The 15,284-nt window shown below is 50.1% G+C and overlaps 1 protein-coding gene across 6 annotated transcripts; it reads left to right on the top strand.

Moving 5' to 3' along the window:
• Positions 1 to 1,082: 1,082 nt before the first annotated feature.
• Positions 1,083 to 14,919, top strand: ctbp1 (C-terminal binding protein 1). Of its 6 annotated transcripts, none has more exons than XM_056600740.1 (11): positions 1,083 to 1,187; positions 2,271 to 2,326; positions 2,543 to 2,689; positions 7,449 to 7,603; positions 8,313 to 8,457; positions 9,595 to 9,801; positions 11,007 to 11,221; positions 11,956 to 12,086; positions 12,309 to 12,436; positions 13,201 to 13,321; positions 14,748 to 14,919. In XM_056600740.1, the coding sequence occupies exons 3-11, from the start codon at positions 2,632 to 2,634 to the stop codon at positions 14,917 to 14,919; spliced, it is 1,332 nt and encodes a 443-aa protein (XP_056456715.1). In that variant the 5' UTR covers positions 1,083 to 1,187; positions 2,271 to 2,326; positions 2,543 to 2,631. The 6 variants fall into 6 exon arrangements, with proteins under 6 accessions (XP_056456715.1, XP_056456720.1, XP_056456716.1 ...); XM_056600745.1 differs by lacking the exon at positions 14,748 to 14,919 and adding an exon at positions 14,331 to 14,515; XM_056600741.1 differs by having other exon boundaries at positions 1,102 to 1,289.
• The last annotated feature ends 365 nt before the right edge of the window (positions 14,920 to 15,284 follow it).

Raw genomic sequence — 15,284 nt, 5'->3', positions numbered from 1 at the left:
TACATTCCAGATTGTCCCAGTAATTCAAAGACCGTCTATGTAAAACGAGCTCTTCAGAAGCACATCTAATCTAATGGCTGCTGTGCTGTCATGCATTTTATTTGACCCAGTGGCATACCCTATCATCAGCAAAGATTAACTTTGCTTAGCCTTTCTTGTAATAGAAAACGTATTACATGGAGGGGGCTCCCTTCATTTTTTTTGGAAATTAATGTAACTTTTGTCAACATTAATTACGTGTTTTATGCTATAGTTTATGTTGGTCATGCCTTAAGCTGTAAGGGCAGAATCCAAATGGTTTATTTTTGTTTGTGTTATTAAGTGTTCGAGTGGGATGTTATGAGTCTTTGGACTCTTTAACATCAATGCAATGACGGAGTTGCACATGCACTATAATAAACAATAAATTAGCCTATGCTGCAGTTTGATCCAATAGGGAACATTGTAAATACACGGTGTACAATATTGTGCCTATTCTGTGAGTTCTAGGGAATAAGAATCAAGAAGTGATGCTAAGTATTGGTGGCCTTTAGAGATGATTTTTTTTAATGCGTTTTCAAATGGATTCAAATTACACAATTTGTGTACAAATAAAGTTGAATAGAGAATGGCTTTCTCCATTTCATGTCCTGTTTTGTTCTAACAACCTCAATAGTAATTTGGCATATTCTCTCATGCAGCATTGTCGTAGCCTATCCAGCTGTAATCATTTTTATATACATTAATAGTGACATCTAGTGGTACAATTCTGCGTAGGTCGGATTTGCCAAAAAGTATCCAGTGTTGCAGACTCAACTACAACTTGCAGACAGCGTCTTTCTCAAACTTGTGCAATGTGTCTTGTCGAGGCCTTGTCGCCTGAACGTTAGATTTAAAGTTAAATCGACCCCAGGCATGAACACAAACCGGTTCATCCATTGCACCCCAAGATGAAAACTTTGCTAGAATCATTAAACTAGGTGTAAAGGACATCACACCGGCCCTTGTACTTCAGATCCCTGTCAGAGACGCTGCTCCGCCGTGAAGGCGGGGGCGCTCCTTCCAATCCTCGACCGCCTCTCCTCGAACCGGGTGACCTCCCTTCACACAAACGACTTCCTCTATTTTTATTTCATGGCGATCGGGAGAGAGGGAACACCGCCGACGCACGCACACTGTTTCAGCACTCCTCAAAGAGTTGAATCGGGGTAAATAATCCACTATTACCGCATGATCCGGTGACTCGGGCTCACGAATGCCACTCGCCGACACCCGCCTAGAAAGGTTTCCAACGTGCCCCCGTTGTTTGAGTGAGTCTAACACGTTAACGCAGGGTATAAATTAACATTGTAGCGCCACACTCACAGCGCTGATAACAACTCGGACGGAGACGAGGCTCCCGTTAGCCTGTCGCTCACACACACACTCACACACATACACACACACACACACACTCAGACACACATACACACGCACGGGCATGCTAGCTCACGTTAGCTAACCGTTAGCCGGGGTGCAAACGCTTCACTGGCTTCTGTTGATTACAATAAAACGAGAGGTGCTGTTACTTGCTGGTGGGTGTCCCCAGGGGTTTATTGATGTGTCGTGCTGCGGGGTGGTGATCATTAACCCTGGGGTGTTGGGAGAGCCAGCTTTAGCCTCAGCGTTAGCCTAAGCGTTAGCTCCATGCTCTGTGTAAAAAAGTTTAACAACTTAATGCTAACAACACGTCTGAAAGGAGTTTGAGGTTGATTCGGGTCCGAACTGATGCATAGTGGTGTGATGTTTGGATTCCGTGTGGGAAACCCTGGTTATCGGCGTACTTGGTACTTTTTTTTCCCGGGTTATTAGTTTTTTTTTTTACACACAGGTTTTAGCCTTCGCGCTACTAAGTTTTGGAGCTAACGCTAGCCCGTTTAGCTTCGTTGCAGACTAACGGGTGCATCGCTCAACAGTCGTAGTTTTTTAGTTTGTTTTTAACTAAAGTTAAAGTAAGTTGAGCTGTGTTTGATTTGTGTGTCCGTTATTTATGCTGTTGTGCGTTATTGGATGGTGATCGTCAGCGATGTTCCGCCAACTTTGTATTCATGTTTTTCTATTACGGTGAAGTGGGGCTGTGAGCGGCTTTAACTCCGCCAGGACATGCATACTAACGTTACTTCTGTTTAAAGTTGAATAAAGTAACGAATACGGGGTAGATGTGGATACTATTATGTATTTAAGCAACAACCGCTTCCTAGATTGTATCTTTGACCAAATGATGACTTTATTTCCATAATTTCTGTTACCAGGGCAAACTGGACTGTAAGCTCCTTGGCACAGGGACATTTCCAGGACTGTTTTGCTGGTAAGTCCGAGTGGTCTAAGAAGTATGCATAGGTGGGCACTTCTTATGGATTCTTACTGAAAGTCTCTATTTAATAGCATGGTGTGTCTGTGAGGGTGTGCAGATAATGTGGTTTTCATATTCATGTTCTTGTCAATTTGGAAACAAAAGATAATGTTGTTGCTGCAAACTGGAATTTGCGTATCTAAAGTATCTCATTGTTTCGTTCGTTTTCAGGTGTAGTTTAGCGGACCGCATTGGAGTTGCCTATCTTGGATTTGGATTTGTCCTATTCTGCTGTGTCCTGGGTTAAGACTATATAGTCTATGGCTCTGATGGACAAACACAAAGTGAAGCGCCAGAGACTGGACCGTATCTGTGAGGGTGAGTTTTCTCAATCTCTCAACAGAAAAATGTGTAGTACTCCATAGAAGCACAGTCAATGCAATGTTTATTATATGGTATAAAACAGCTATGCATATTGGATACAATGTTTATGATTATAGTACTGAATAGTTATAAACAGTGTTTGGTCATGGTCCAATCATTGTACAGATACATTTTTTTATCCATTTTTTTTTATGCATTTATGTAAAACGTCTTGGAGGAAACATTTAGAAATTCCACCTATTGCACTTAAATAAGCTATTTCTTGAGAACCATACAGTGTGGCATATAATCTTGCTTTAGGATATCTGTTAATGGTGAATGGGTGGCACAAAAAAGCCGAACGCCATATAATAATGATGAGTGAAGTTCTTTTAGACACGTGAACTTCATTAAGGCCATTTATCTCCCATATACAATGTCCCCATTTACAACATAAGCTGAGGTTTGCAGAACACTTTACCCAATTTCCACAAGCACAGAAGGGAGACTGCACATTTGACATTATACAGCACACATTGGACAGCAAATTAACTACAGCACCAGCTAAGACGACCACTTGCTATGCTTGCTGACCTATTAAACCCAATTTAAAGGAAATATGAACATTTTAAAGCATTGCTTTTTCTGGCATGTCACAACAGTTGATTCTGCAATGCAAGCGACCCCCAGAATGTATTTTTCCCTAGGAAAATTATATAGACTAGCATATATATTTTTATTTATTGAGTTATTACTCAAGCTACCTCAAATAGATAGAATGCCTGTACTTTTCATTCAACTATTTTTTATATCTATGGAATAACCTATATTCGATTAATTGCAAAAATGTTGAATTTGTATTCATCATGCAACAGTCTGCGTTTTAGCTCTATGAAAACCTCAGTGGTGGCAGTATGTTCTATTTTAATTATGTTGTACCATACCAAACCACATCAAAATCATTTTTCCTAAACAGCGTTGAGACTTGGAAGTGTTGTTTGTGGACCGTACGCCCGAGCGGCTGTAATCAGAGAGACTAATCGGTGGGCTGGTCCACTGGGGGCGCATGCTTTGTTTTATCACCAGGCAACTACCTGTGTGTGCTGCCTGTGTGCCTCCCGTGGTTTACATGTCTCCCTCAAAGCAATATTGGGTAGATCGCAATAACTAAAATACAATTGAGTGATGGATAAATGTATAGTGAGTTTTTAATTGTGTTCCTTGTCTCGTGCGTTATTGAATTAGACATTTAATTACAGACTTGCATGTGTGCAGAATGCCTCTGTTAGCCTCCTGCTCTGGGGACAGGATACGGGATGCCGTTTGTTGTGAAGCGTGACGTATCTAACCGTTCCTTAACAGGCAGGCTCAAATTGGGATGAATGGTGCTGCCATAGCCCTGTAGTCTATGTGATGTTATAGACTAATAATGAGCGGTTTGTCGGGGGTGGGTGTGGTTGTTAGGCTGGGGGTGTGGCGGCGGACGGCTCGGGTCAAGTTAAAGAAATAAGAATCTAATTTTGAGTAAAGTATTTAATACGTCTGGCCCGTACAGCATGCTGCAACTGTTTTAAATGTGTTTTGTGTTCTTATAATTCCCTTGAGTACCCATTACGCTGCCAAAGAACTCAATGTGACGCCCCAATCCCATTGTGATGTTAGAAATAATACTTAATTTCTGATCGCACATGCCCTTTGTCTAGGTCAGATTTTTTTTTTTCAGTGAAATGCCGTAGGAACATACACAAGATAATCAATAATTAAGATCAGCAGGGAATAGCATTATTTTTTTGTGGTGGAATTGTCGCATATGTATGCACTCCCAACTCTTTAATAGGTCCAAACGTTCCTTTAATTGCAGAGTGGTAGTGGTATGCTATGTCGGCTGCCTTGTGTTGAGAGGCTATGCACCGGGCTCCATCTGCCAAGAAACACGAAGTCAGAGCACCCTGATCGACCCGTGTTGCTGATATTTATCACTGCGAGGCCCTCCACGTGTAGACCCCCCCCCCCCCCCCATGTTATCCATTGACGTGTGTTTTGATACATTAAGCAGTCATTTATTCAGAGGATGCAGGATTATATTGGGGCGCTGGTAACCGCATCATTATCTACACGGCCTGCCGGGGAATCCTTAATATGTCACGGCCACAGTTTTCAATCCGAGCAAGAACCGGGATTTATTTTAGTAAAACGTAATTCTTGCTGGTAACGCTTGTTAAAAAAAAAATAATCGGTCTTTCGATACCAAAAAAAAAAATTGTAAAAAAAAAAAAATCCACTCAAAGACGGCAGGTATTTTATTGCCCCCCCAAAAAAATCAATGTTAAGAGTGTGTTTGAAGTGGTGTGGCTCGGGCATAATGGAGAACTAAAATGGAGGGAACGGTCGGGGAGTCTCTGGAGACGAGCTGGAGGGAGAGGAAGAGGTGAAGGGTCGCGGCCGCAGCTACAGGGAAACAGGCCAGCTGTCTCTTTAAAAAACGACAACAGCCAAACCGCCCTCGCTCGCAGACTGGTTATGCTAATGAGGTTATTGCTGGTTGGCTGGCCTTCAATGGAGGACCCTGTGATTGGAGGCTGGCTCTGGGGGAGGGGCTGGGTGTGGATGACAGCTGGGATCCAGCCAGCCAAGAACAGTCTGACAGAGAGAGGGGGGAAAAAAGAACGATAGAGGGAGAGCAAGGCCACAGAGAGAGTGAGAGAGAGAGAGAGAGAGGAAGACAGGCCGACTGACTTCATAATGCAAGGTTCGGTGCTTGTATGTTTTTAAAATGTGTCTTTGAAGCTATGTTTGTACAGCGATCGGCTGTGGGCGTAGGGCAGCGGCCGTGTGTGCAGTTTCCTTTTTCTGCTCGCTGCGTTTGTGCGTGTGTGTGTGTGCGTGTGTCGATGTAGCCGTTAAAAAGGAATTGAATTACTGTGTGTGTCTGGGTGGAGTACTGCTGCTTGCTGCATTATCATCATTCCCTGCCCCTCCCCCTCCTTCTTCCTTTCTGCCTTTTGCTTTCTCCCCCTCGCCCGCTCGCTCTCTCATATTCCTCCCACCATGGCTGGAGGAAGAGAGGGGAGGAGGGAGGCAGCGGGTGGTGGGTGGGAGAATGAATGAATCACTGAATGAATAGCATTGTGTGCGCCGCCATGCTTGTGCTTTGTAGGCCTCAAATATGTCGGCGTCTTTCACTCGGGCTCTCTGTGCGTATGCCTACTTGGATATTTCCAGGGCTCGTATCATTTTTTCCGGCGGTGGTTTCCTTTGTCTGGCCGTGTGCGCCGAGCCCGGTGGTTCAGCGTAGGGAGTGTTCATTAAACAAAGCTCTCCCAGACCGAGTCTCCTGGTGCTAGCTATGACTTGCCCCAACAAACGGAGTGCACCGTATTGTTCATCTACGCGACGGTAACGGGCCAGTGGGCGTGCTGCTGTGTGCGAGTGTGTTGCTCTGCCTTTCTTACCTCGCACTGTGTGTGTGTGTGTGTGTGTGTGTGTGTGTGTGTGTGTGTGTGTGTGTGTGTGTGTGTGTGTGTGTGTGTGTGTGTGTGTGTGTGTGTGTGTGTCGGTGTGCATTTTTAAGTGTTCTTACGTCAGAGGAAGTATTCACAAATATTTGTTTTCCCCCCCCCCTGCTGCCCTCCCTCGGGCCAGCTCTGCTCCCTCCTCCTCCCCTTTACCACGGTTACCTCTGGCTCCTCGTCCACGCAAAGCACCCCCCCCCAGACGTAGCAGTAGGACATTTTCTTACATCGGTTGTGCTTTGCCACACCATGCCCCAGCGAGTCCAAAACGCGCCGATCTCTTTTTAAAGGATTTGAGTGTTTCTCTGTCCACTGGCCGCCTCAGATTAACGATTAACTTGGCCGCGATGCGTGCCCAAAAACGTCCGTCTTTCGGTAATGCTGTGATTCGGTATGTCGTCACCGTCTCTAGCTGATCGCACACATGTGCTGCACAGAGGGATGTACCACTGCAGCTGCCGACGCTGTGTGTGTGTGTGTGTGTGATTGATTGTGTGTGCGTGCACCTGGTTTTGTTTTGTTTTTTTCTACGGGGAGTGGGTTGTTTTGAGTGTCTGTCTGTGAGTGTGTGGGGGGGGGTATATGTGAGAATTTGGGTCATGACTCAGACTGCCGTGAACCAACCACCACCACCACCACCGTGACATTTTCTGTGCACCCCTCCCCCGTTCCTCACACTCCACCCTCTCCCCGACCCTCCCCCACTTCCCCCCGCGCCCCGCTCCCCCCGCGCCCCGCTCTCACACGGTGACTCGGCCAGGTTTCTCTTTCTTCCTGTGCTGACACTGCTTCTGCGTGCCGTCATGGTTCTTGCTCTCGTCTAAATCGCTCACGGCCACGCTTGCACTACGCCATAGTATGCAAGCCTAGGCGCTAGATGCCAGGAAGCCGTCGCCCCCCCCCCCCCCCCCAGACGCCATCGCAGATTCAGTTACAGCACTGCATTAATGCTACCATAGAGGGACCACCGCCAGATGCACACACACTCACCCAGGGTTTTACCTTGTTAGTTATCAAAGCAGTTATTGCATGTTAGGTATTGGGCAGAATTGGGTTGCTCTGAATGGTCTGTGTCCTCCGTGTGGCCGTTGGTGTTGTGGGGGGGTTACCCATAAGGCTCAGGGCCTCCCTGGTCCAGACAGATATGGAGACGGATAACGGGCCTTGCAATGTGTGCCCTGGTCTTTGAGGTATTTTTCGCGTGTTGTTGATAAGGCGTCTCAGGCGCGTCACCACGGCTCCTAACCGCCCTGCCCCCCCAGGCATCCGCCCCCCTATCCTGAACGGGCCCATGCACCCCCGGCCGCTGGTGGCGCTGCTGGACGGGCGGGACTGCACGGTGGAGATGCCCATCCTGAAGGACGTGGCCACGGTGGCCTTCTGCGACGCCCAGTCCACGCAGGAGATCCACGAGAAGGTGAGCGCCGCTCAGCGCCCCGGTGAGCGCTGCTCAGCGCCCCAGTGAGCGCTCTGGGGCGCTGTTCAGACCTGTCCCCTGGATTACCTGGAGAGCGTTTAAATGCCACTTTTGACTGGGCCCGCAAAGGCCAACCATGACGGCTGAGTCCCCGTCTGGGAGTGAACTGTTTGACCTGCCTTTATTTAAACCGCCTGTTGAATAGTTAACCGTTTGATTGTAGCAATGTACACTCGCGTCAAAGCGTTTTAAATAGGATTTTAATGTTATGTATGGACATCATTTCGGTACCTCATTTCATAAGACTATTGATCCATTTAGTGCATCATAATTAAGCCTATTTTTGGTAGGTTTCTAGCGATCATTGCTATTTTTTCCAAATGTGTTTCCTTAGAATTTATTTATAGCTTGTTTACGAAGCAAAAGAAAACGAGTTGATCTTCCTGGAGGCTGTCAATCTAATTTGGTCCCGCCTTAGTCTATTACCGTAACAAAGTCAGTATTATAACCCACGACATGACTCCAAACACACACCAATAGCTCCCCGTGTACAGGTGCTTCTATCAAATGAATTCTACAACGTGTGTGTGTGTGTGTGTGTGTGTGTGTGTGTGTGTGTGTGTGTGTGTGTGTGTGTGTGTGTGTGTGTGTGTGTGTGTGTGTGTGTGTGTGTGTGTGTGTGTGTGTGTGTGTGTGTGTGTCCCTCCAGGTGCTGAACGAGGCAGTGGGCGCCCTCCTGTACCACACCATCACCCTGTCCAGAGACGACCTGGACAAGTTCAAAGGCCTGCGCGTCATCGTGCGCATCGGCTCTGGCTTCGACAACGTGGACATCAAAGCGGCCGCTGAGCTCGGTGAGGGCGCCGTTCCCCCCCACACACACACGCGGGGGGCCCCTGACTGGGGTCCTAGTGTCTGTTATCACCCCCCCCCCCCCTCTTCCAGTGGGGTATTCTGATAGAGGCATCATGGGGGGATCAGTTGTATGCAGAGGTTGTGATGGATGGTTTTCCTGTCATGTCCTGGAAAGCGTGTTTCCACACTACGACCTGGGCATATCAACACATTGAATCAATGCAGACCTCTAGAAGTGAACATTTTTAGAGGCATACCATACAGATCATTTAGGGTTAGGCATCTCGCTAAGGGATGACTAAATCGGTAGACTGCGAATATTGAGGTTTACACCCACAACCGTTTGGCTTGGTGTAATCCACCCTAACCAGTAGATTACTGTTCCTCATACTGACCGGGTACAACATGGCTCTCTAGACACCAATGGAAGTTTCATTTAAGGAAAGCCCCTCTTTTACCACCAGCTGTGAGTGATTAACACTACAAGCAGCTTCAAAATCTGCCCTGTGACCTGGTGACCTCAGAAGTCCTTGTGTCCACCCAGATGACTCCTGGTTCGACCGGCCTATCCAGTGGACTGTAGCAAATGAAAGGCTTATCTATCCATCTTACATCGGGGGGGACGGGGGGGACGACGACACTGCAACATGTGAAGTCACAGGCCAGGCCAGGGCAGATTATGGAACCTCTTGTAGTCACTATCACACCTGGTGATATGGTAGGTGCTCTTCAACGCTGCTGCAGGGAAGATTTGGGAGTTGCAAAACAAAATAGCAAGGTAGAGCAGAAGAGGGCAAGATTTTGAAACTAGACCCCCTAAAACAGTTCCCCAGCCTCCGTGCTCCCTTCCTCCCTACGTTTCTACGCCAGTGAAACGTCTTTCAAGTGTTTCACGGACCTGTGATTGACATTCATCATGGATTCTCTGAACCAATCAGTGAAAACGTGTCCGAATGGGTCGGTAATGAGCCGGGAGTGGTCTAGAATCTAAATGACCTCAAACAGGCAGGCGGAGTCAGCCTGAAACAGATATCCACACGCATCCCCCCTCTACTGTCTGACGGACGGCTCCATGAGGAGCTCCGGGTCCTCCCAGCAGCCCCCTGAAGCCTGCCTCTCCCCCCCCCCCCCTCCAGGCATCGCCGTGTGCAACGTGCCGGCGTCCTCTGTGGAGGAGACGGCGGACACGTCGCTGTGTCTGATCCTCAACCTGTACCGGCGGGTCACCTGGATGCACCAGGCGCTGCGCGAGGGCACCCGCGCCGCCAGCGTGGAGCAGATCCGGGAGGTGGCCGGGGGCGCCGCACGCATCCGAGGGGAGACGCTGGGCATCATCGGACTGGGTGAGTCACGACTACTGGTTATAGAGCACATTGAACCGAACAGGGTGGACCCAAAGGGCTTAACCATCCGAGGGGAGACGCTGGGCATCATCGGACTGGGTGAGTCACGACTACTGGTTATAGAGCGCATCGAACCGAACAGGGTGGACCCAAAGGGCTTAACAAACAAGACGCTGACAATAGTACAACAGCTATAGTAATGTATCATGGAGACATCAGGGGGAGAAAGGAAAAGATGGTAGATGAAGCCTTGGGAGTCTTAAAGTTGGTCTTAAAGCAGTCAATGGTGGGAGAGGACTTGATATATAAAGGAAGGGCATCCAGAGTTTGAGGGCAACCACAGAAGGCCCCATCACCCTTGGGTTTAAGGCGTGTATTGGGGATACTGGGTGCTGACTATCCCCAATCTTCTCTCTGAAGGTTCTGTGAGGAAGACCTAATTGACCTTGGAGCGCGGTAGGGGATTAATAGGTCACCTGTATACCTGGGTGCCATACCAGTGAGGGACTAAAGAGTGCCTGGTGATGTTAGTGCTGTTCTATGAACATCCTTACTGTGCTGGAGCTGATATATGGCTGTTTCTCTTTCTAAAGACAAATGTTTTCGGATAAAAGCGTCCGCTAAATGCCCTGAATGGACACGGTACCGCTGGGAACTTCTCGGTACCTCACGATTTAAATCCTTGCTTCCTTCCTTGATTCTTGGGGTCACTATTCGATTTAAAAGTGATTCTTGTTCAGTAAATGGGGGTTCTTATTTCAGGATCTACTCCATTCCGCTGTCGGTCAAATTATGGCATAAAAGTGTAATTATTCTGTGGGTTTTATATTTGACGAAGTCATATCAACTGACGGTAATACTGTTGACACTCAAATGCAAACCTAAACCATGAAGCATCGATTTAATCTATTTTTGGAAATTCGCAATCATAGTAGATAAAGAAATTTGATTCTTACGTAAATGAATTATCTTCCTCCACTCTAGAGAGTGAACGCTATGGAGGGAAGTGCACTCTGACACTCAAAGTGCACTTCCCTCCTTAGTCCGATGCTTTCCTCTGAAGCCACAGCCCCAAGTGGTTCCTCAATCTCCTCTTGTGTTCTTCATGCTTTGGTGACCCAACACTATTAAGTACTCTCCTTGGTCCCTGCCCCTCCCCTTTTCGTCCTGCCCCTCCCCTTTCTCCTTGGCCCCTCCCCTCCCAGGTCGCGTGGGCCAGGCGGTGGCCCTCCGCGCCAAGGCCTTTGGCTTCGGGGTGATCTTCTACGACCCCTACCTGCCCGACGGCGTGGAGCGCTCCCTGGGCCTGCAGCGCATGGCCACCCTGCAGGACCTGCTCATTCACTCGGACTGCGTCTCCCTGCACTGCAGCCTCAACGAGCACAACCACCACCTCATCAACGACTTCACCATCAAACAGGTGAGAGAGCCCCCCCCCCCACCTCACCGTCACACAGGTGAGGTGAGAGAGCCCCCCCCCCCACCTCACCGTCACACAGGTGAGAGAGCCCACCCCCACCTCACCGTCACACAGATGAGAGAGCCCCCCCCACCTCACCGTCACACAGGTGAGAGAGCCCACCCCCACCTCACCGTCACACAGGTGAGAGAGCCCACCCCACCCCCACCTCACCATCAAACAGGTGATGGCTGGAGGGCAGGTGGTTGTATTGGGCCCCCGGTGGCTCACCTGGGGTCTCACTGGGCAGAGAGCATACCATTAGGGCCCAGTTCTTCCGGCAGCGACCCGGGTTCGATTCCAGCCGTTGGTCATTTGCTGTTTGTCCTCCCCTCTGTGTCTCCTATTCCTTCCTGTCTAACTCTCAATGAATGAACTCTGTTATGAATAAAGCATAATAATGCAAAAAGAAAACAGTTGCATAGCTTAAATTATGATGAGAAGATAAAATCCTAGATTGATCAATTGGATACATTTGTTAAATGACGTTAATACAATCCAGTCGATCATTAAGATCTTAATCCGGGAAACGGTGTGATTGTAGGTATCACCTAGACCGAACATACAGATTCAGTCCTTTCCATAAGGCCTCTTCTGCCGTTGAGACCGTTGAATGGTTTGACCGTCTCGGTGTGTCTGGTTGCATCACGCTCCCTCCCCCTAACCTCAACGCGGGCTCTGCCTCTGTGCTGCAGATGCGTCAGGGGGCCTTCCTGGTGAACACGTCCAGAGGAGGGCTGGTGGACGAGAAGGCGCTGGCCCAGGCCCTGAAGGAGGGCCGGATACGAGGGGCCGCCCTGGACGTCCACGAGACGGAGCCCTTCAGGTACCTCCAGCCGGCACCTCACCCATGATGCACTCTGTTTTATCAAGTCACTGGAAGGGGAAGCTACTGCAATGTAATTGTTTAATGATATTAATCTGGTGGGACTGATGATAAAGCTAATATAAATGAAGTTAGGCCTTGTTATGTTAATATTTGATTGGGTGGAAGTCGTTGAGCCACACACAGCCCCTCACCGTCCCTCACCGCGCTCCGTCCCTGCAGCTTCTCGACAGGCCCGCTGAAGGACGCCCCCAACCTGATCTGCACCCCCCACACGTCCTGGTACAGCGAGCAGGCCTCGGTGGAGGCCCGCGAGGAGGCAGCCCGGGAGGTGCGCCGGGCCATCACCGGTAAGACCCCCCCCGCTCCGCCTGAACGCCCTGTCAGCCCAGGCTGCTCTCCGGAGACGTGAGGGCCTGCTGAGGGCCCTGAGCCACAGCATTAGCGTAGCCTCATCGTTAGCATAGCCTCATCGTTAGCATAGCCTCATCGTTAGCATAGCCTCATCGTTAGCATAGCCTCGTAGTCCAGAGCGCCGTAGCCCTCGTGTGGCTCATGAGGTAGAGCTGGTCGGCTGGGGACCGGAAGGTTGCTGGTTCGATCCCCGGCTCCTCCTAGCGGAGTGTCGAGGTGTCCCTGAGCGAGACGCCTCACCCTGACTCCTCCTGACCAGCTGGCTGTCGCCCAGTGGGGCTGACTCCGCCGTCGGTGGGTGGATGTGTGCACGAATGGTCGACTGTGAGGCAGTATTGTGAAGCGCTTTGAGAGGCCACTGGTTAAAGAAGCGTTGTAATAAATACAGTCCATTAACCGTTTATTGTTGAGCTGCGCTGAGCCAGCGTCGTTAGCGTAGCCACAATGCCTAGCCACAATGCCTAGCCACATCGTTAGCATAGCCGTTAGCTTAACCACATTGTTAGCGTAGCAACAACGCCCAGTCACAACGTAAGCATAGCCACTACGTTAGCTTAGGCACATTGTTAGCATAGCCACAACGTTAGCTTAGCCACAACGTTAGCTTAGCCACAACGTTAGCTTAGCCACAACGTTAGCGTAGCCTCGTTGAACCGAAGGCCGGGTCCCTGAGTGCCGCCTCTTCCCCTCCCGCCCGCAGGCCGCATCCCCGACAGCCTGAAGAACTGCGTGAACAAGGAGTACCTGATGGCCGCCTCGCAGTGGCCCAGCATGGAGGCCGCCGCCGTGCACCCGGAGCTCAACGGAGCTGCGGCCTACAGGTACGCCCGGAGCCCGGACCGCCTGCATGCCGCGCCGCCCCCCGACGTGTTCCAACAGCAGTGAGGACCGCTAGCAGCGCTAACTGAACAAGAGGTCCGCTCGGCTTGCTAACTGCCCCCTAGCAGCACACACCTCCCCTGCCCCCGTCGGCGGGGGCGGGGGAGGACGGCCCCCTATGTGGGTGTCTTAATCTATTCATAACGGAGGGGGTATCTCACCGCTACCTTCTCTTAGATGGTACTTTCTTCCCTCTGAAGACACTCGGCTGTCTGACTCCTCCGCTCCGACGGAGCTGCTTACTGCGGTGTAACACAGCTGCTATGCGTCGGTCGTGTGTTTGTGAGGTTGTTAAGACGTGCCTTAAGTCTCGGCACCGCAGGACATTAATAATTATGCTGACTCAAAGGGACAGCACAGCCCCCCTCCGGTCCCTCTGTGATAGCGTGTCTCTCTCCCGCCCGTCCGTGTTGTGGGATACCGTGGTCAGATTTCGACACGGCCGTAGGAACTCAAAGCTTCATTATGCACGTAGGAGGTCTAAACTAAAACCAAGACGCTCACGTCTTTGTCAGACTGACTCCCACTTCCAGTCGGTGCTGCTGATGTAAGGTCGTCCTGCACACGCTGGTTGACTAGTGGCCAGGTGGTTTGTCCGTGTCCAGTGGGTAGAGGGCGGTCGACCGGCGCTCTGAGCTCTCGGTGAACCCTGCATGGCTCCACTGTGGAGGAAGGAAGCCTTGACCACAGCCGTCTCTGACGGACGCAGCGTCGAGGGAGGGCAGACTAGACGGGGACTGTAGAGAGCGTATTACAATAGCACTGATTTTCCTTTAGAAGCATATTAGCCCTCACCAATGTACCCATGTCCCATTAACCCGTCGATGTAACCCTAGTGGTCCCTGTGTTTATTAGTGTATGCATGTAGTTGTAGGTAGTACTAGAAGTGGTTTGAGCAATGAAAAGTGGTTGCTCATTTAACAGCTATTGCTTACGCTTTACACTTAATAGTGTCGGCTTTCTCATGCCAGCGGGGTTGCTGTGACAAGCGACCATCATATACTGTGACAGTACATTGATATGGTAATGAAAGCACCACATTCCTGTTGATGGCAAACATAGAAGCCTTTTTTTTATTTTCGCAAAATATCTTAATGTAATTTAAAGCATGTGACAAGACAGATTTTTGATTAACCTGTGTCTTCAATGAGAAGTTCAAATCCTGTAACATCTCTTCCTCTGTCTTTCCATCTGTCTGTCTCTCTGTCTCTGTCTGTCTCTCTCTCTGTCTGTCTCTCTCTCTGTCTCTCTCTGTCTCTCTGTCTCTCTCTCTGTCTCTCTCTGTCTCTCTGTCTCTCTCTCTGTCTGTCTCTCTGTCTCTCTGTCTCTCTGTCTCTGTCTCCCTCCCCCTCTCCCTCTCTGTCTCAGATTTCCTCCGGGTCTGATCAGCGTTGCGGGGGCCGGGGTGGGGGTGGAGGGTCTAGTCCAGGGCTCCCTGGCCCACGGCATCGCCCCAGTCTCCCACCCCCCCCACGCCCCCTCCCCAGGGCAGCCCACTAAGGCCGAGGCCGACAACAGAGAAAACCCCTCCGACCAATAGCCCCCTCCGCCGCGTCAACACATTCCGTTGCCCCTGGAAACCAGCCCCCCCCCCCCACCCTGAGCCACGCCCCCCCATGCCAAGCCCTGCCCCCCCTCCCCCCCACCACAACACCTTCCATCTACATCAGCAGCCCCTCCCTCCAGTACATTGACATTGGTGGCACTGGTTGGATACAATTGGAAATGCACCATCCCCACCAAATCCCAGTTCCTCCGAAGCCGTGGCCCCGCCCACATCCCCTCCCCTCCGTGACCTCACGTCCTGTCCCTCCTCCTCTCCCCCCCTCCCCCCCTCCCCCAACCATCCAGCCAGCCCTTCATCAGTCCTTCACAACGTCAGCAATAACTCTTTCTCAAGGATGA

The sequence above is a fragment of the Gadus chalcogrammus genome, chromosome 10, assembly GCF_026213295.1.
Source record: "Gadus chalcogrammus isolate NIFS_2021 chromosome 10, NIFS_Gcha_1.0, whole genome shotgun sequence".
Taxonomy (NCBI): Eukaryota; Metazoa; Chordata; class Actinopteri; order Gadiformes; family Gadidae; genus Gadus; species Gadus chalcogrammus.
This window is presented reverse-complemented; position numbering and strand designations above follow the sequence as displayed.

Coding starts and splice junctions, on each gene's coding strand:
- ctbp1 (XM_056600740.1), top strand. CDS start 2,632: ATGGCTCTGATGGACAAACACAAAGTGAAGCGCCAGAGACTGGACCGT. Junction 9,802..11,006: donor GCTGGGCATCATCGGACTGG/GTGAGTCACGAC, acceptor CTCCCCTCCCAG/GTCGCGTGGGCCAGGCGGTG. Junction 12,087..12,308: donor CACGAGACGGAGCCCTTCAG/GTACCTCCAGCC, acceptor CCGTCCCTGCAG/CTTCTCGACAGGCCCGCTGA.